Below are 19,148 nucleotides of genomic sequence, written 5' to 3' on the forward strand. Positions count from 1 at the left end.
TGTGCTTCACTGAATCCGACTGCTATACCAACAGACTGACTCCCCGACAGATAGACGGGTTCTCCGACCGACCGACCGACCGACCGACTGATCGGCTAGTTGGTTGACGTCGTCGACCAGAAAGCTTCAAGCTGTCGCGGAGAACATGCGAACGGCCTGATTCTCGGCCTGCCATGGAGGTGATCGGGGACTACGAATACACAACCCAGGACCTCATTGGCCATGGAGCATTTGCTGTGGTCTACAAAGGGCGACTCCGAGCGGTGAGTACGCCGTTCGGTATAGAAACGCAGTTTACGTCCAATTCCGACCGCAGTTCCCACTGACAAGAATTTCTCATGATTATATACTGCATGTCCTGAGGCGGAGACTCCTTGTCTTTCTTGAATTGTCGCCTTGAGCTTCCCATTTCCATTCTTCGCTTCATATCTGAAACTGTGTTTGACTCATTCTGGTCAAATGCAAAATAATTTTCTTCTGGGGCCTCTGGTTTATATTTAGTTAGGTGACCAACACGTCGCTTGTGCCCTGCAGCCACCGATTGCGAGCGATCGGCGGTCGTTCCATTCTGTGATGGGAAAGCTTTTCCTGGAGACTTGTGGGTCAAATCAATTTGGCTCCCAATCGCGATGCACAAGATCATGATTGCAATTGGTTTCCACCGCGATTATAGTCCGGTACGGATCTCGGCCGTAGACCTTTCATACATCTGTTCAGGTTGGGTCGGAAGCGGCCCCTCTCAGCTGGCGTCCAACCCCACCAACTGTTCGATTGTGTGAGTCGGGGGAAGGAAGAGACTTTGTTCGTAGTACCGACAAAGAAGTTTGAGTGATGGTCCACGCTACCGGTTCTGGTTTCTACGATAGCCGGATCGAAGATCCAAAGCGTTGACAATGAATCCTCTCCGCTTCGCTCTCCGCGGGGAGATATCGAATCCGAGAATATCAGCTATCAGAGAGCATAGAAGCCCTCGCCATCATATTTTTATTTTTGCGAACGTCTCCCAGTCCAGTTTTCCAAGTTTTCCGACATTTCACCGATGAAGTATCAAGGAAATTCGCATCTGTACGGAGGTCGGATAGTTTTCGCTCCCATCGGAAGAGTCGGCTCCAGGAGTTTCTGATTTTGGAGTGAAGAACGTTTGTTCGATCGCAGGAGCCCGACGTGGCAGTCGCCATCAAATGCATCACGCGGAAAAATGTCTCTAAATCATCGGAAAACCTCCTCGACAAAGAAATTAACATCCTGAAGGATCTGTCGCAGCTGAAACATCCGAATGTCGTCTCGCTTCTGGATTGCAAACAAACGCCACGATTCTTTTATCTCGTCATGGAGGTGAGTGAATCTCTAGATTTAGCAACACAGCTCGAGGTATACCAACGGAATGGGCTCAAAGAGTTCATCGACGCCATCACCCAGTGGCCCGCATACTCATGAGCTCAACAGTCCGAGAGATCTAAGGCGGAGGTCCGAGTCCTCAACTACGGGATAGATTTTTCGCTAGGAGGAGGAGAGCACGGCACAGGCGCTCTTCGATCATATAAAATAATCTCAAGATCAACCGCTCCGTCGACAGTGGGAGAGCTTCGGTTGAGAATACATGGGGAATGATTCTGTCCACAGTACTGCAATGGTGGAGACCTGGCCGACTATCTGCAAGCCAAGGGGACACTCTCGGAGAACACAATCCGAATTTTCTTGAAGCAGATCGCTGGCGCCATGCAAGCTTTATACGTGAAAGCAATTCTCCATCGCGATCTCAAGCCGCAAAACATCCTCCTTTGCCACACGAAAGTCAACCCACCCCCTCAGGACATAACGCTGAAGGTATGGAATGAGTTTTTCGCATCATAATTATCGTTCCGGCGCATTCGAAATCTTTGACGCAAATCGGTGTCAGTCTCGCTGTGTCGTAATCGGAGACCTTGGAGTTTTTGGCCCTCGATGCTCACCAGAGACATCACGAAACTCGATTCCGACAATTGAGAATCGTTTCGCTAGAGCAGCAGAAGAGCATCATGCCCATAGGCAGTCTCGGCATGATTCCACGCTGAATCCGATGTCCTAACCTTCCGAAACTCGAGATTTGAGGCGTGAAATTTTTCCGAATTATTTCAGATCGCGGACTTCGGTTTCGCCCGTTTCCTGTCTGAAGGCGTAATGGCCGCTACCCTTTGCGGCTCGCCCATGTACATGGCTCCCGAGGTGATAATGTCGCAGCAGTATAACGCGAAGGCGGACCTTTGGTCGATTGGAACGATCGTCTACCAATGCCTCACTGGATCAGCTCCATTCCGCGCACAAAATCCCCAGGCCCTGAAGCAGTACTATGAAAGGACTTCGACACTGTCCCCGAAATTTCCTCCGGGAACATCGCCGGAGCTCAGCGATCTGCTGCGGGGTAAGCGAGAGTTCGCGGCCCGAGAAACGGTGTTCAATCCTTCCACCTTAATCACCAACTGATGATTCTGGACATCCTTCCAGGGCTGCTCAAGAGGAGCTCTGAACAACGTATCGACTTCGAAAGTTTCTTCAACCATCCCTTCATAACCTTCAATCCGAAACAGGGCTCTAGTCCTGTGCCTGTTCCACGAAGGGGTAGTTGCTCCAACTCGCCCATCGTGTCGCCCTATGGTAAGTTATCGACGGCGAGCTTCTTTTCGCCCGCAAAAGTCTGCGCGTCGTCGTACATGAGGCGACAGGGATCAAGGCCGATCGGTTTCGTTCCGACAGATCTTGAGCCTTCGGATAGGCGTCATACTCATGTCTTTCTCTATGCCCTCAGGAACCCCCCATCTACCACCGTCACCATCGCCTGGTAATCCGTATGTGGAGAATCCTACCTCCCACGGTCTGCGTGAGGGAGTCGTCCTAGCGGCGGCTCAAGCGGCGAAGGGCTCCTTCTCTTCACCCGAAGAACAAGATTTCGTCCTTGTTGAGAATGAAATCTGCACTGATCACTGCTCGCAGCAGGTTCGTAAGCGTTTTGTTTGTCCTTGTTCTGCTTTGGTGCTCTGTCGCAGAGCTACTGCGTGATGAGTCAATGAGCCGGGCGCAGAGATGACAGCGTGTACGCTGACCCTACAGACAGCTCGGACATTGGCAGCGCTCGCAGTAAGACCAAGCGAGAGGAGGGGCCCCTAGAGGGACTTACAGTGGTTTCGACTGCGGGTTTCCGAATCGCTACCGAGAGTCAGAAATACCTGTATTCTGTCGCTGTTCGTTTCGCGATGCAAATGCTCGCATGGCTGGTTGAAGCGTCCGGTTTCGACCGTTTAATCTATCCTGTCAGCGACAAACTATGGATGTTGACTCTGGTGAATGTTCTCCGAGGAGAGATTCAAGCTGTTTCTTTAGGAGATGATTGCGTAGATCAACTACGCGGGCTCCGGAAGCTTCGGTCAAGTCTCAAAAACCAATGCGATTTCAGCAGACGCCGCGGAGCTCCGACAGCACTCCCCGAACTCAACCTATTCCGGTACCTTCGAAGAATCTACGCCAAAAGAAAAGCGTTCCCGAGGTTCGTTTCCCCGCGAGAGATCATGAACCCTGCCCCGTCCCATCGTAATACGATCGAGAACGGAGATATTTGATCACTGAGTACGCCTCATATCCGAAATCCGAGGCTTATCCTCAGAGGGCATTTGGCAAGAATTCTCTCTACCCACAGTTAACCGACGCCAAACGCTCGTCCAATTCGCCGATCTCGGGTTTCCGTGGGTCGCCGGACGTAGAGAATCTCACGCCGCCTCATCCTAGTTTCATGATTGGAGGTAAGTTAATGCTTCATATAATGCAGAGCCCTCCTGAGCTCGAAAACCGTTCACTGGGAAAAGCGCGTGCTGACCCCTAAAAAGTGCCCCTTCTAGCATCCGGAGTATCGCCGCCGTACCTTGGCACTGGAGCTACCTCGCCCATAAGGATCAGCCAACTCCCACCCGGCAATCATCCGCTCGGAGCGCGCGCCATGACCTTACCGGAACTCCAAACCGAAGCCGGATTCTCAGGATGCGGGGATAGGGCTTTGCTGATGCAGCGATCGGGCTCTGCCAACGCGCTGTACCGAATGTCACCGAACGCATTCATACAGTTCGCTCAGAGCCGCTTCAACGAATCCCTATTCGGTGCGTATTTTATTTCGGTTCGCTGTACTAGTCCAACGCTCGGATATTGATGTGTTCGGTCTCCGGCATACGCTCAGCTGACTTCGGGAAGGCAAACCCTCGAGACAGGGCCAGGAGGCAAGAGAAATTAAGATTGAAACTCTGGTGTTGCAGAAAACTCTCCGCCTGGGGACTCAGATCTGAACTTGTTCATACCACCGGAGCTACCGCAAGAGACAATCTTGGACCGGGAACACAACGAAACGTTGGCGAAACTCAACTTCGTTCACGCATTGGTGACGTGCATTCTCGAGCTCGCGAAGAGTCGCGCTGCTGGAGACCTCGAGAACATCGAGCCCAGGAACATTGACGAGAGTCAGCTAATCAGGGGGTAAGAATGCATCTCCCCGATATCGGAATCGGTGCTCAGAGGAACGAACATCGAAGTAGGGGCGCCCCTCCCCGGCGCTGCTCGCAAGCCAATCTGAGAGCAATCTTTCTCGTTACAGTTATAATTTTGAATCATTCAGACAAGCTGAGCAGCTGGTGCTTCATATGCGAGCGGTACATCTGCTTTCATCGGCTCTCAATCTGGCAAAGCGTAAGGTCGAAGAAAAAACTCTTCAACTGTCACCGACCGTCAAAGAGCTGTTGAAAGAGATGCGAGTTAAGTTGCTGGCCTCCTACGACCAGTGCACCAACCTGAGCCAGGCTGGTGGGCTCACCCGGAGGGCCTTGACCGACCCCCAGGTGAATACTGACGTATAAGTCTCCTGAATAATTATAGCTCCTATTTAATGATCTTGCTGCTCATACGAAATCTGAGAGATACTCTCGGGTAGTCACATATTCTATATGCAATTTCACCCATCTCCGAGAAACCATTGACCCCAACCAAACCATATATTCAAGGTTTGTCAAAACCTGTCGGCGGATCGGCTCATTTACAACCACGCGATGCATATGTGTCAAACAGCTGCGCTCGAAGAGCTTTTCGGATCACCTCTCGAGAGTTTCAAAAGGTGAGTCCCGCGGAAGGTTCAATAGGAGAGCAATGGAGTTGGTTTTGGAGTTTTCCAGAAGAAATCTGAGTTTCCGACACCCATTTCATCCCAGATACCAAACGGCTCAAATTCTTCTCCACTGTCTCGCGCAGCAGGTTGACAAAGAAGAGGATCGATCGGTGCTTGCTCGATGTGAGTCTCTACTTCGGTACTCTTCTCTCCGTAGATGGCTATTGCCGCAGAGTATCTCTCTCAGTACGCTTATTACGTTGGTTGTATGTACTGACTTGCCGCGCTTCCAGACAAATTGGCCGTGGAACGAAGGCTGACCAATCTCCAGCTGAATGGTCCCGAATCTGCCGCAAGTTCTCCGAAGTCAATCGGGGACATTCAGACACCCGTCGGATCGGTCGGTCAGTAGATGCTGCGACCGGCCCCTGAAATTGCCCTCAGGCTGGTTTCTACGACTTCGAAACAGCCACATTGTGAATTTGTTCCTCCCTTGGTTATGTATCTGTTCACGGAGAGGAGGAATCGATTGCTTGACCCAGCGATTCGCTCTGATGTATTTTCGCGGAGATCAGGCTTTTCGGCGGATCAGACCGACGACGCCGACATTCGGCCGTTCGTCACGGCGACAGAAAAAAACGTCGAGTGTATTTCCTGAGGCTGGAACAGCTCTCAGTGAAATTCTCTCAGGCTCATAGGAGAGCTCTTTTAACAATTGAGGAGACTGAGGTCCTCGGTGATTTTCGATTAAGCCTTCGGAAGCAAGGTGCGCTGCGCTCTTATGCCTATCAAATATTTGTTTCCGATCGCTACCGCCGACCGTTTGTACACTTTTCGGAATCGATGTTGCGGTGGTAATGACAACGATTCCTCTAAGCATCGATATTCGGACGCAAGACGTCGTCATATAGACTCGAGAGTTCATGCTGATGAAGTGAGTGGAGGAGACAGTAGCGCAATTTACTTACGCATCGATATGGCAATTTAGGCTTCCTCGTTTTTGTTGCACTTTTAGGTTCAATTCGAAGTGAAGGCATCCATTTCTATTCAATATTTCATTCATGGCGAGAATTGTCTCCCCGCAGTGTGACTCCGAAGAAAAAAAAGGGAAATATATACGAAGAATACAATCGTACCAATGTGCCCACACCCGAAAACTCGTAGCGTGATCCCAAACGTAGACTAATCACCAAGAACAAGCGACCTCTCGCCGGCGATATTTTCTTTGGCCGTTGCGACCGGTTGAGTTCTCGACTGAGTGACCCGTTTCTTTCGTTTTCGATGAGTTTTTCCCACCAGTATTTACCTACGTGAAAAGCTTTTGTGCTCGCTCGCTCACACTATTCCTATCGACGTAGTGCACTGTACATTCTAGAGACACAAGCAACGTTCCGAGACTGCGCGAAAATTGGCGCGAGGAATGTCAATGTAATACTGGAATACTGTCCTGGACGGCTCTCTGCGAATGTCCTTCATGGTCCACTTAGTTGAGCGGTGTTTTAGCTAGGTTGAGAGCGACTGCCGCTCCTACATTTCCTTCGACCATAGAGTAAAAATTTAGTGCTGTAAACAAAGCGCGGATGCGGGAGACCGAAACCGACATATGTGTTGATATATTGAACGAGTAATACTTCTGACGTGATGGTGAAGGTCGTTAGAGCAAGCACACATACACTACAACATGAGCATAGTGATTACAATCGGAGGGAGCAAAGCGTGCTTCAATGATAAGTTGAGTTTCGTTAATTTAAAATGTCGCTGATGACGATGTGATAGCAGCCGTCGTTTACGCGGTCGGCACGAGGAGAGACTGTACCTTTAATTTACCGTGCTGGAAACATTTTGAATAATGGACTAGGATAAGAAGAAAAGTCGGTTGAATAAAAGCATGGCGATCTTACGCTTGGGACGTTCATATCGATTCTGGTTTTCCCTTCTGATGAGGCATCCATACCCATACCCAGACCATACTTTCGGATGTGGTGGTACGTGTGTCTAGAGGCGGTACGATGACCCCGATCCTTCGCGAAAAGAGCCTGGATCTGGTCTCCTCATGAAAGTCCACTCAAACATATGAGAGCCTCGTACGGCAGCGCTGTTCTCTGGAGTCCGACAGTTTCTGGTCCAGAGTTCCGAGTTCCGACCTCATGATTCAGAATTGGCGTCCTTCTCCGAGGCTCCAAACTGAAGCTCCTGTGCAGGCTCATAGAGTATCACTTTTAAGTTGCCTCCAGGCATCTGTTTGAGCTGGAGATGGTTCGCTACCTATCTCGATGAAGAAAGCCTGTACAGAATCCTTCCGTATCGTCAGAGCGGACCTCCGCCATTTCGGGAGAAAACGATGCATGCGCGGAGAGAAGAGTATACAAAATTTATCAATCTCGCGGGCGAGAATTTCGCAGCAAAATTCAATGATGGTTCATGTCCGAAAGTCAGCATTACGAAGATCACTTTCGACGGCGAGGTTGGCTCGGGTAGCTTTGGAGAAATTTACAAAGTTAGAATACAAGGACAAGTTTACGCAGCCAAGGCTCAGCCATGGGACATTGTGGAGCTCTCGCTTTTCGAGAAGAACCTGCTCCGGGCGATGAGTCATCCCTGCATAATCCAAATTCATTTCACGAGTAAAGACGTTGATAAAACCTTCTTGATTCTCGATTTTTCCCCTTTCGGCGATCTCGGGAGGGCTATGAAAGACCAGATGGGCGTGAAGAAGGATATGCCAGAGGATATCTGCAAGAAATATGTGGCGCAAGCGATTCTCGCGCTCGAATATGTTCACGCTTGCAACATTATCCATCACGACGTGAAGCCCGAAAATTTTCTGATCTTCCCTAAAGGTCGCCTGAAGCTCAGCGATTTCGGTGTTTCGAGATTCGCTAGGCCGAACATGACGTTTGTCACTGGGAGCATAAATTACATATCGCCAGAGATGTACAGAAGAATACCTCACAATGAAGCGGTTGATTGGTGGGCCCTGGGCGTAATGATGTACTACATGCTGGTGTCGCAATATCCCTTCCCCGGGGTCCCATTCAGCCGCGGAGACACAGATGAGCAAGTAGCGGAAAAAATTCAAGAGGCTTTCCGCCATCCGAAATATTGCTCCCTGACTGAAGACGCGAAAGATTTCTTGACCAAAATACTGGAGAGAGACCATACGAAGAGGCTCGGTATCTTCAAGGACGGCAGTCGGGACGTGAAGTACCACGCGTGGTTCGGAGACATTGATTACTGTCGCATATACTTCGACCCCGATTTCACGATACTTGAAGAAGACCGCTTGCCACCCCCGATCACGACGACGCATGTTGTTGTATTCAGGATACCACCGAGCAGTGAGCGTCTTGCAGACCCGGATTTCTTCGAATTCTGACTCTTCTCGGAGGTCCGAGTATGGCCATTGAAGGGAAGAATTCATCCGGAGAACATCTGTGCCTCATCGAGACTGCTCTGACAGAGTCCCTACGCGGCCGAATGCGTATAAACTCGGGAGGTGGCGATCATAATAAAATTTAGCGCTCTACGTGTTCTCCTTCCTTTCCCGAGCCCTCGCGGACGGTGAGAATCTTAATCCGGGAACGCGAATGCTTCACCTCAATGGAAGTGAAGGGAAGGACTCGAGCCCGTGAGAGGTTCGCCGAAGGAGCCCAGTTCCCCCTCTTGATTCGGGTAAACAATCTCCCGGAGGGTGGAGGAAGGTTTCGGCATCGGGAGAGCCGCCCGCGATCCCGAGAGAAAAGGCGACTGCCAGTCAAGCCGGCCATCGGTAAGCTACGGCCCGACTCGAGTCGATTAGGAGCTGTCGCAACCGTCACGGAAATGGCGAACAGCTCTGGACTCATCCTGATCCCAAGCTAAAAGCCGGCAGACTAGCCTTGTGCACTTCGGTAGCATCCCCCGGGGGAATGTTCGATTTTATCCTCATGGAAAGCTGGCGGCCGTTCCAAGAAATGGGTTTGGGTCGTGCATGGAGGATCCTCTGAAGGAAGTCGATGGGAATGGGAGCCAGATGTTCAGCATATGTTTATCAAGAAGACTCACCTCCCTCCCGCTGAAATGCAGGCTCTAGCGGCTAGAGGATCTATCGATTGGAGGCGAAGATCCTGGCATCGAATTATGACACTGGCCGGATATCCGCCCACCTGGCACATGTCTCCCGAAGCCCGCAGGATCCCTTGTCGGCGGAGTGCGAATAACTCGTACTTCGTCATATATCTCGTGCTGACTTCCACGGATGAAGTCTGCTCTGGAACTTTTCTGGGAGAGAATCTCGAGATCAATACCCGCCTTGAGCGAATCATGAGAGCCTTCGGCGGAGGCCCCGCTGATATCTGTAAGGGTTCATCGAATCTTGTTGAAATCCACGAAGTTCCATTCAGGATCAACCCACACCGAAAGTACTGCCAGAAGATATTCTTGAGTCCCAACGTATCGGATTTTTCTGCCGCACAGTCAACAGTCAACGCGGGCCTTCAAGCGAGATTTCCCGCGGGAGCGCAGGATGATATTGTCCCGGAACTCTCCCGACACCTTGGCTAGCGTGAAAGCCGATGGAACTCGGGGGGTATAATCTTTCGAGTTGAATCTCTTTCACGTCTAGGCTAGAATTGCTCATGTCTAGCCTCGAGCGAATCATCGTGGGTTCCTAGCCGAAATTCCGAGCGATTTCGCTCTATGGTCATCTGCTAAGGAATTCGGGGCGGTAGCTCCTCCCGTGCGAGTTCTCGGGGTTCGAGAAGTCAATGAATATCGGTCGCCCGAGAGGGCGGAATCACGATTACCCGTGAGCGTGAGATCGGTCGCCAACTCGGCCAGATTGCGGGGTGCGCAGAGCTCAGCCACCGTTGTCCTGGAGGGAAAGATGATGATTCATTTGAGAACCATGGCATTCTCGACGAGGCCACCATCCTGAGTTCCCTCTGGGTTTCCTCTCCCTTAGACTCTACCGTCTGGAGACGCCGCCTCGCGGAGATTCGAGCCCACCATCGCCCTGAACCGAAATCGGATAGTGCAGCGTAGTGGACCTACATCAGAATGTAATCTATGAAGAGACCGCTCTGACCACTCCACTATCAGAACGTTTAGTACTCGACCTCCTAGTTTCTTGGGGTCTGAGAGAATCTCCGCACAGATGGAAAAATCATTTATGCCGGGCGAAAGACATACCGTGGTAATGAGTAGTGAATAAGAAAGCTTCTCAATGACCAAGGATGCGACGTTCTAGCGTCGCTTCTGATCGATAGTGTCAGCGCTGATCCGAGCACGCCAGATTCGGTAAATGGAGCAAGTGGTTTCCGGAGGTCGCAGAAGACATTCGCCGCGCACCAAAGTCCGCGGTCCAATATTTCGGATTGGGTCGGCTTCTGATAGCAACATACCCTCTCGTCAGAAAGAAGCAAAGAGTCAAAATGAAAGATGAAGACGCCTCTCGAATAACTAAGACTGCATTAGGCCTTCTGCGGATGAAGGGCATTTTTCTCATTGAGCAATGCATACAGCCAGATCGACTGATGCTCTTGCTCGAGTTCTTGCTTACGAGAGCGATCCGGAGAGGATGAGCAACAGCGATCAATGTAGTCACGGGAAGAGTTTATTAATGAAAGCGAAATTCACTGCCAAAAATTAGAAGCCCCGGAAGCCTGGCTTTTTGACGTCCTTTGCGCAAGCCCTTGGAATATTGCCTTCTTGTGATTCGCCCTGACGTCTCCGGGGATTGCACGAGACCTGATGAATCCCCGAGACGGGCCGGGTTCGGTATAAATGACCTCCTCCATCTCCTCGTCCGCGCTCTCAGAGCAGGGCTGCTCAGCTTCAGGCTCTGGTGAATCGTGGAAAAAAATTCCGAGCGCATTCGCTCTGGAGACGCGCGATGGGTGGTCCATAGGAATCACTTCTTCCGACACGGTTTCGGGCGAGTTCCGGGGACGTTTGCCCTCTTCGAGAGGCTCGACTTGAGGACCGTCTTTCCGCTTCTGAGCAGGGGTCCCGAATGAGTAAGTCCACGGTGAGCGTGACTTGGGTAACTGCATCATGTTTGCCTGGAAGGTAGATGGATCATGTTAGTATATTATGCAGAATGTTCGCAGGATCTTTTTCGAAAAAGGCCTCTCCACACCAGCCCAGCGTCGCGGAAAACTCCACCGAAATCTCACCATGCCTGGTCTTCGAAGTTTCTTCTCTGCGGTTTCGAGACTTATGATACTTTTTCACCTTCGGAGTCGGTATATATGGCACTTCACGACCCTCTGCGAGCGGGTGAGGGTAGACTTGAGATGGTTTTCTGAATCGGTCTGGGCTGGGGTTAGAGCTAGGGCGTCACGGGCTAATGGTCGGCTTAATCATCCTCAAGATCGGAATCTTCTCGGGATTCCGAAATTTGGCTCGGATGAGGACGCATCTAAAGCGGAATGATAGGGGACCCCATCCGTTCTCAGCCTCCGAATTGACCGCATCATTATGTGCCACCAATAAGCCTCCGCGAGATGTTCGCTCGTAAGACCTACAGGCTCCAAGATCTCACAGGCAGTGGCGCAGCGAGGCGGGGCGGTGGGGCGGTCCGCCCCGGGCATCACTGCTCCGGAGGAATGCTCGATAGGAGTCCCAGGAAGCCAAATTTTCCTCGAGGCTCGGTCGTAATGAATGAAGACTTACGTTAGATTGACTTTCATCGGTATCCAGACCGTGGAATGACGGATTTGGGAGATTTTCCAAAAAAAACTGAGGGGCGGGGGCATCATGTCGAGGTCCCGGCAAGGAATTTCAGGAATCAGGCCCAGGTACCATCGAGGCACGCTACGCCACTGCTCACAGGACATCTTCGTCGCGGATATGAAGCGTGCGGGAGGGGCTCGTGAGCCCTCAGAACACGTTCTTGCGCTCTTCCCGATTGAACTCCCGCTTGCAAATCGTTCACGATCAAAGTAATCATTCGAGAGTAGAGATGTGACTCGTCTATTTTTCGAATGCTCCCTCATTCAGGAGGCACATGAGGGGGATCGACTAGGACTGGTTCAGGTATACGGAGATGGGGCAGTGTTTCCTAGCGGGACCATATCATCCGACTCGCATAGGAGCGACCTCGCGGGAGGCTCTCGAGCGCTCCCCGTTATGCTGGCGGAAAACTTCTAGTCAAGATCTAGAGGTCCCGGGTTCAAAGTCGTCACGGGGGGTATGGTGTTCCGATTCCTCGAGGTCGGATTTTCTGCTGAGACGGAAACTGTCCAAAATTGACTCGCTATGGGAAGCAGGATTCGTATATCTGAGCCGGGCTGCGGGCGCGAGTGAGCGGTGTTAATGGAGTCGATCCTCACGGACTTTAGATCGAGCTGTCGCGTCGTTCGCGACCGCCGGAGCAGACACCGCGATGCGGCTCGACAATGTGCTTGAGTCCCGACAACGCAAGCCTTTGAAACTCGGATTCTCCAATCGAATCATTTCTCGTCGGCTTTCCACGAAATGAATAACTGCAACAATCTCATTGTGTCTGGTGCCAAGGGTGAGTACACATACAGTCATCTTTGCAACGGGACCGGTCTCCGAGTTGAAGAAAACAATAATTGTCATCGAAGCAAATGTTTATTGTTGAGACCTATCACCGCCGCAACTTCAAAGTTAGCAGGCACCGGCGCACGAGCCTTCGACATCCTCTGGGAGAGCCCGCGGAGTAGCATCCTCTTATATCTTCCTCTGAAATCCTCTGGGTCTCCTTGAGTCCTGTCGGATCCCGGAGACGAATTGGACTCTCCCGCATCTTCGTCCGCGCTTTCAGGGCAGGACATTTCGGCATCAGGCTCCGGGAGATTGTCGAAGATGATTCCTAGCGAATTCGCCCCGGAGCCCTGTACCGGGAGGTCGGGAAGAATCGTTTCTTCGGGCTTGGAACCCCCCGAGCTCCTAAGACTCCTAAGATTTTGATTATCTCGAGATTCCGAAATCGTGCTCAGCCCGGGACGCTTCGAAATAGAAATATGGGGGATCTTCCCGCTCTTCGTCTCGAAAAGTTTCGGAGCCCGTTCTATAGCATCTCATCGCCGTTCCGGAATTCCTCAGCCACCCCTAGAGTTCTCGCACCGATGGACTTGAGCCGAGCTCGCCTCGTCAACCTGAGATCTACCCTTGTATATTGACCCCGGAAACCCCCTCCGAAGAAAGTTAGCACCTCGATCATCTTAACAATGTCTAGAAACTGATAGAAAGCGGTAGCTTGCGGAGGTATGAATTGATGCTCAACCCTTCAGTGCACGATGGTTCGAAACTCGAGACACCTCTGCTGTATTATATAATTATAATATTCGAGCACGTTAAGCATAAAGACGACGAATCTCATGCGATAATTCAAGGGTCTTGATTTCATCTTCCTGACTGGAGATCACGCAGATCCCAAAGATTTTCCTATCCATTCCGCCATTCGAGCTCACCTCATTCTTCCGATGGATTTCTGAAAGGGGTTCCAGGAGCGTTACCTGGGTGCGCTCTATATGAGAGCGCGCGATCCTCTGCTCGCGAGAAACGCGACCACGAGATGCGCCCGGGACTGAGCATACCGCGATCCGTCCGCTTTCGGGAAGGAATTGTAATGAGAGGACAGGTGCTCTGTGGAATCATGCCTTTATTCATATATATACATGTCCCAGTCAGAGACAGCTCTTTCGTAAGCGAATGCATTTGGAGATGACCTAAAGATGTCTCAGGAAGCCGTGCTCAAGTCTTTTTGAATTTGTCACAGCCTAGAGACTCGAACCGATGGTCGGTGAAGAGCGAAGCCACTCGTTGCGCCCTCGGCGAAGGGTCCAGCCGAAAGTTGGTCGAGATCGGGGCAAGAAGTCTGCAGCGCTATCAGACTCCTATCTGTTATCGACGAGCATGAAACGATCGCGATTTTCTGCAGGAAGGGCTGACCGCCAAAAAGGGAAATCAGACCCACGTCGGTAATTTTGCGGCAAAAATAGAGCTCGAGGAGAATCAGGCAGCCTATTTGGTCTCTAGTGTCAGCAGGCTCAACGTCTCTCAGAAGCTGGGCAACCTCCTCTTCGGGCACCGCTCTCTGTTCGGGGCCTGCCACCCGAGGTCCCCACAGGATCAAGTGTCGGAGTTTTTTCAGTGCGAGAATTTTGCTCACATGCGCATCCGTCAGTACGTCGATTCCTTCGATGTGGAGCTCATCCAAACCTTTCACTTTCTCAATAATCACATCGAACCACGCGGGGTCGAAGACGCAATCAGTGAAGCGCAAGGATCGGAGGTTGCCGTTGCTTGCAATGCTCTCCAGGGTTTCGAAAGTATGCGCAAAATTGCATCCAATCAATCTGAGATTCCGAAGACTCGGGATTCTGACGAGGTAACGCTGTGACTGAGGTTGTATGTTGCTACAGTCGAGGCACAGGCGGCGCAGTTTCTTGAGTTCCGAAAGGTAGAAGAGACTCGAGCCAGATACGCGGTTCGTTAACACCTTCACCGATAAATATTCCAGATCAGGAGCGCTCCGTATGATCTGTGACAGATAATAATCGTCGAGAGAACGGACTGACTCAATGGTCAGGACTCTCAATCTGGTCAGGGTGCTGATGGCGGCATAAGCCCGGCTCGTGAGGTTTTTGCTGCATCCCAATCGGAGTTCCCGTAGACGTCCTGAGAGTTTCTTAGCCATGTCCATTATGAGGTGATCATCCAGGAGCGCTAGGGGAAACAAATCCGGGTTCTCCGGTCCTCTTGTCAACGAATGGGTCTTCTCGTCAGATTCGCAAGTGGAAATTGACGTCAAGTTCGGCATCGCGTCCAACAAACGGTTGAATGTTTCATTCGACATGATAGCTCTTGGAGAGAGATGGCGAACATTCTGGAACGCATCGCGGAGTTCCCCGGGGCTGACCTCCCTCGGAAGCTCGAATATTTGAGCGGTTTCTAAATGATTCAATCCTAAAAATCGGACCGACCCTGAATATTCTCATTTCTCCGAGCTGTCACGACGATCATCATTTGCTCCCGTCTCCGTGGGGCCCGATTGTGTAAGATGATCCAGAGATTCCACAAACCTCGATCCAAGAACATCAGAGACTGTAGGTTCGGGCACTGTCGTATAATCGAATAGAATATCTGGGTCGACCATGTGCATTTGATGAGTTGCAGGTCGCGAAGGTTTCTACCGAAGCGTTCCCAGAATTCGAAGTCGCATTCGTCGAGATCGGCTGGAATATAGGGTATATCCGTGTAGCAAGAGCGTCGCATTCCCGATGCTCAGCCTCAGAGGTTCCGCGCCGAACGCGCCTCACCCTTCAAAAATGCAAGGTTGCTATATGAGCGCCGATTCCTCAACACCACCGATGTGACTTTCGCCATGTTCTTCCCTCGGATCACGAGCCGGACATCCTCCAATAACCTGTAGGAAGAAACCAGGCGCGCCATCCTCCGGCAGACCCGAGCTTTCCCGAGTCGCTCCGATGGTTCCATCACCAATAGCATTCCTGTCAGTATCTGGAAGGTCATGGAGAGCTCAGTAATTTGCTTTGAGAAAGACAATGAGCTCTACTCAATCCTATATGTATAAGGAGGGAGAATCCCGGTGGAGAAGAAGATGACAATGAATCACACCAACTTCGTCGGGAAGGCTGTCCATCTCAAATCCTCTCAGGGAACTGTCCGAGCGGGATGGTCTGCGCCGACCTGGAAGTCAATTCGATGTTTTCTCGCGGGTGCATCGTTCTACCGATCATATTGTCGAGTGATTATTGGGTATGGCTTCTCTCCTAGTGAGGACCAAACATGTTCGCAAGAGACCAGGCCCAGTTCATAGTTTTGGTCTCTCCTGTTAGACACTAGGAGGAGCCCGGCTCTCCGAAGCTCATCTCACTTCGATAGTCAGATCTCATAAAGTTTTCTGGAAGTACTCTCGCTGACACGGTGGTCGTCAATAGATCATCCCGATAGCACTCTCAATGAGTCACGGGATCCGTATTCATTTTTCCTCTCACTCACTCACATGAGCAATGATCGTACACTATGCGGATATGGGATCCGCTAGTCGGAGTCTTCCAACCGGGAGCGAGAAAATCACCTTGTTTCCCGGCGGAGATCCGATGTGCGTGCACAAGATCTTATCGCCGCGGACAAGCTGATTCCGCCGTTCCCAAAACAATGCGCGCCTTGGTATGAGTTCTCTCCCCTGTTCAAGTCAACCATTTCTCCCACATTCAAGTCAAGAATAAGCGCTTCGAGAATAGGGTCGATAAGATTTCCCCTGGAGGATTTTAATCAAAATCTTCGGATGTCACAGCTATTTGGAGCCACGGTCAAGGCCGATAAAGGCGTCTGCGTTGTGCAGGCGACTTACCAATTTGCAAACGCATTATTTTCGCGCTTGAATAGTCGAATCAGCTAACCAAGCCTGAGGTTCTTGATTCTATCACGCCTAATGTCCCCCTCGGTCATAGCTATTCATATGATCTTCGCCTCAGCATGACTTAAGTTACGCCGGCGCCGGTGAGTTACGCAATCTCAACGATCATCTCCGATCATATTCTCGACCGAGCCTCAAAGCTTCCGTTGAGGCCGGCGGGAACTTTTGATGAGGAGGCGTGGAGCAGAGCCGGGGAATTGTCGCGAGTTTCATGCTCAGCGACGCTGGTTGCGGTGGCGGTCTTCTCTCAGGTATCTCTGCTGACTCATCACTCATCACCCGACATGGCTCATCAGCTGTTGTCTCGCACCTCTCCGACTACCATATGGATATTGAAGACACTGTAAGATCCTGAAATGGCACGGTAGGGCGGACGGTGGACTGGATGATTCGTGGACCCCGGAGTAGACCTCCGTGCGAGTCCGATCACCCCGAGTAACTACCTCTGTTCCATGATGGCGACTGGCGACCCATCACCGAACTCACGACGACGAAGTTATGCGCCGCGCGTAACTGCAGGTTTCCGTCCTCCGTACACCGTCCCGTGATATATTTATTGAACCTCCTTATGGAAGATTATATCAGTTTCATGCAGAATATCATATGTTTTATGCTGACCTCCGAAGAGCTCTACGACCATGTATGACGTCCGAGCGCAAACCGGCAGGGTTCGCGACATCTGATTTTTCGCATGATATCTTCGGCATTCTCTGCACAAAACTCTGGCTTGAACAAGTTGTTGGGGCGCGCGGTTCTTTTATCCCGTAGGAAGGGAGATCGGACCCACCTCTGGAATCTGAATCTGTGGCTAAGTTCCACGAAACAACAGAGGGTTTTGGGTGTTAGCAAAGTTCCGGGATCATTTAGGTCAACGGCCACGTGCTGCATCATTGTCAGTACGCAATGATTCACAAATGCGCTGAAAACGGAATCAGAGAAAACACTCAGTGTGACTGCTCCCTTGATTTCCAGGATCAGAGCCTCAGATTCCCCCCGAGGGCACTCACCAATGATTTCGGAAGTTTCGTAGTACGACGCTGCAGCTATCCATAACCTCACGATTCGCAAACCTTCGGAGAACGATCGATGTGAGTATCCCTCTACGTACTCGGCTCAAGTCCTCACAACTATTAAGATAAGAGCCTCATATCGGATGAAAGCACAGATATATGTAGAATGTACTTACAACTGCAGGTGCTGGCGAACGTCCAATTGGATATCGTGGAGCCGGTCGCATCAGTCCATCTGGATCATCAGGTGATGGTTCGCTGCAATCGCGTCCGATAAGATAGCCAACCTCGGCTCCTCCGGCTTCCGTATGAAGTACAACAGGCTGCGACTGAGGTCCTCCATTTGCACTATGGGCGCTGAATGGGGAAAATTGGATTGAAGATCTCCATTATTTTTGATCGTACTCTTTATCAGCAAGATTGATCGAGATCCCTGCAGTCGATCGATTCTAGCCTTGAAACAACCTCACTTACCCAAAATGTGGAGAACATCCTCCTTGTAACAGAACTGATCCGCGGAGCATATCAATTCACGAATCGCCTTGATGAGGCATTGGTCAGGGAATAAGAGCTTGAGAACCTCCATTTGACCATGGGAATTTCTCAGCGAGGAAAACACGTCGTAAGGTGGAAGAAATCTCAGATTCGAGAACTCACGTTCGGCGGTCAGACTCAAGGAAGCCTCCACTGTCGTTGTGGTTCCGATGCGAATTCACTGCTTCGTAGACAAGGAGACCAACGATCTCCGGCGTCAAGACTGCCCGGATATGATGGAAGGGAAGCTCCACAGCAACTGACAACCTCATGAAGTACGCTATAAGCCAGCTAATGTTGAAGACATTGCGTCCTCTGGTACTGATGTAGATTTGCTGAGGGAAGGATCATCGTCCATCATGACATGAGGTTTTATAGGTTGCACATGAACATCGGATTGTCATTCTCTCTGAATATTCATTGTCTCTTTCGAGAGGAGCTGCCCCTGATAGCGCTTTCAATGCTTACACGGAGGGTGACCACAAGGGCAGAGAAGCCACTGTGGAGGAAAGCCACGGTGAAAGTTGCGAGCAAGCTGCTGAATTCTTCTTGACTTGGAACTTCAGCCGAGCCGTCTCGCGGCATCAAGCGTTTTTTCCTCTCCCACAGAACATCACGAGCCGAAGCGGAGTTTCTACATGCGGACTTCGCCGCATCTAGACACACGCTCGCAGCGCACGGATACTTGTGAGCGCGTCCCATGCTATTGATCGCCGAGGATGATCTCCTTCTCTATCTCCTTGAGAAAACGAATGAGTATTCTGAATTAAATCCAACGTGCACTCACGACAGAGGCATATTTCCGTGCGGCATGCTTCTCCGAAAATAATCATGATCTAATGAATCGTCGGGCGGATGTCTGAATCCATGATCTTGAAGAATCACGCCGAGGAAAAGTTACGGGCGGAAGCTTAGCTCAACAGCGGAGCAGGGTCAGGAGAGTACAATTCCAACTCGCCCACCCCGTCTCACGCCGTTGCATATGCGCGGAAGCCCCGAGCGCAATATGAGACAATCAATAAGATGACACTGACAACCAAAACGTGAGTTCTACAGGCAAGCTCGAATGATGGAAACTGAGAATGATCCAGGA

At 51.0% G+C, this 19,148-nt stretch overlaps 3 protein-coding genes across 3 annotated transcripts; 2 read left to right on the forward strand and 1 right to left on the reverse strand.

The window, feature by feature from the left end:
* The first annotated feature begins 173 nt into the window (after window positions 1–173).
* On the forward strand, window positions 174–5,643 carry Atg1 (serine/threonine-protein kinase unc-51-like protein Atg1). The gene is made up of 14 exons (XM_003737593.1): window positions 174–263; window positions 1,156–1,335; window positions 1,624–1,827; window positions 2,119–2,401; window positions 2,485–2,634; window positions 2,786–2,973; window positions 3,431–3,520; window positions 3,671–3,773; window positions 3,870–4,124; window positions 4,278–4,494; window positions 4,613–4,853; window positions 5,016–5,125; window positions 5,220–5,299; window positions 5,410–5,643. Exons 1-14 carry the CDS (start codon window positions 174–176, stop codon window positions 5,526–5,528), a joined length of 2,310 nt encoding a protein of 769 aa, XP_003737641.1. The 3' UTR covers window positions 5,529–5,643.
* Window positions 5,644–7,457: 1,814 nt separating this feature from the next.
* On the forward strand, window positions 7,458–8,492 carry LOC100900660 (cAMP-dependent protein kinase, catalytic subunit-like). Its single transcript, XM_003737599.1, has one exon. The coding sequence runs from the start codon at window positions 7,458–7,460 to the stop codon at window positions 8,490–8,492; it is 1,035 nt and encodes a 344-aa protein (XP_003737647.1).
* Window positions 8,493–13,838: 5,346 nt separating this feature from the next.
* Window positions 13,839–15,731, reverse strand: LOC100900803 (uncharacterized). The gene is made up of 4 exons (XM_003737600.1): window positions 15,711–15,731; window positions 15,388–15,589; window positions 15,151–15,303; window positions 13,839–15,034 (listed from the first exon to the last, which is right to left on the reverse strand). Exons 1-4 carry the CDS (start codon window positions 15,729–15,731, stop codon window positions 13,839–13,841), a joined length of 1,572 nt encoding a protein of 523 aa, XP_003737648.1.
* Window positions 15,732–19,148: the final 3,417 nt, after the last annotated feature.

The sequence above is a fragment of the Galendromus occidentalis genome, unplaced genomic scaffold (assembly GCF_000255335.2).
Source record: "Galendromus occidentalis unplaced genomic scaffold, Mocc_1.1 scf7180000075580, whole genome shotgun sequence".
Taxonomy (NCBI): Eukaryota; Metazoa; Arthropoda; class Arachnida; order Mesostigmata; family Phytoseiidae; genus Galendromus; species Galendromus occidentalis.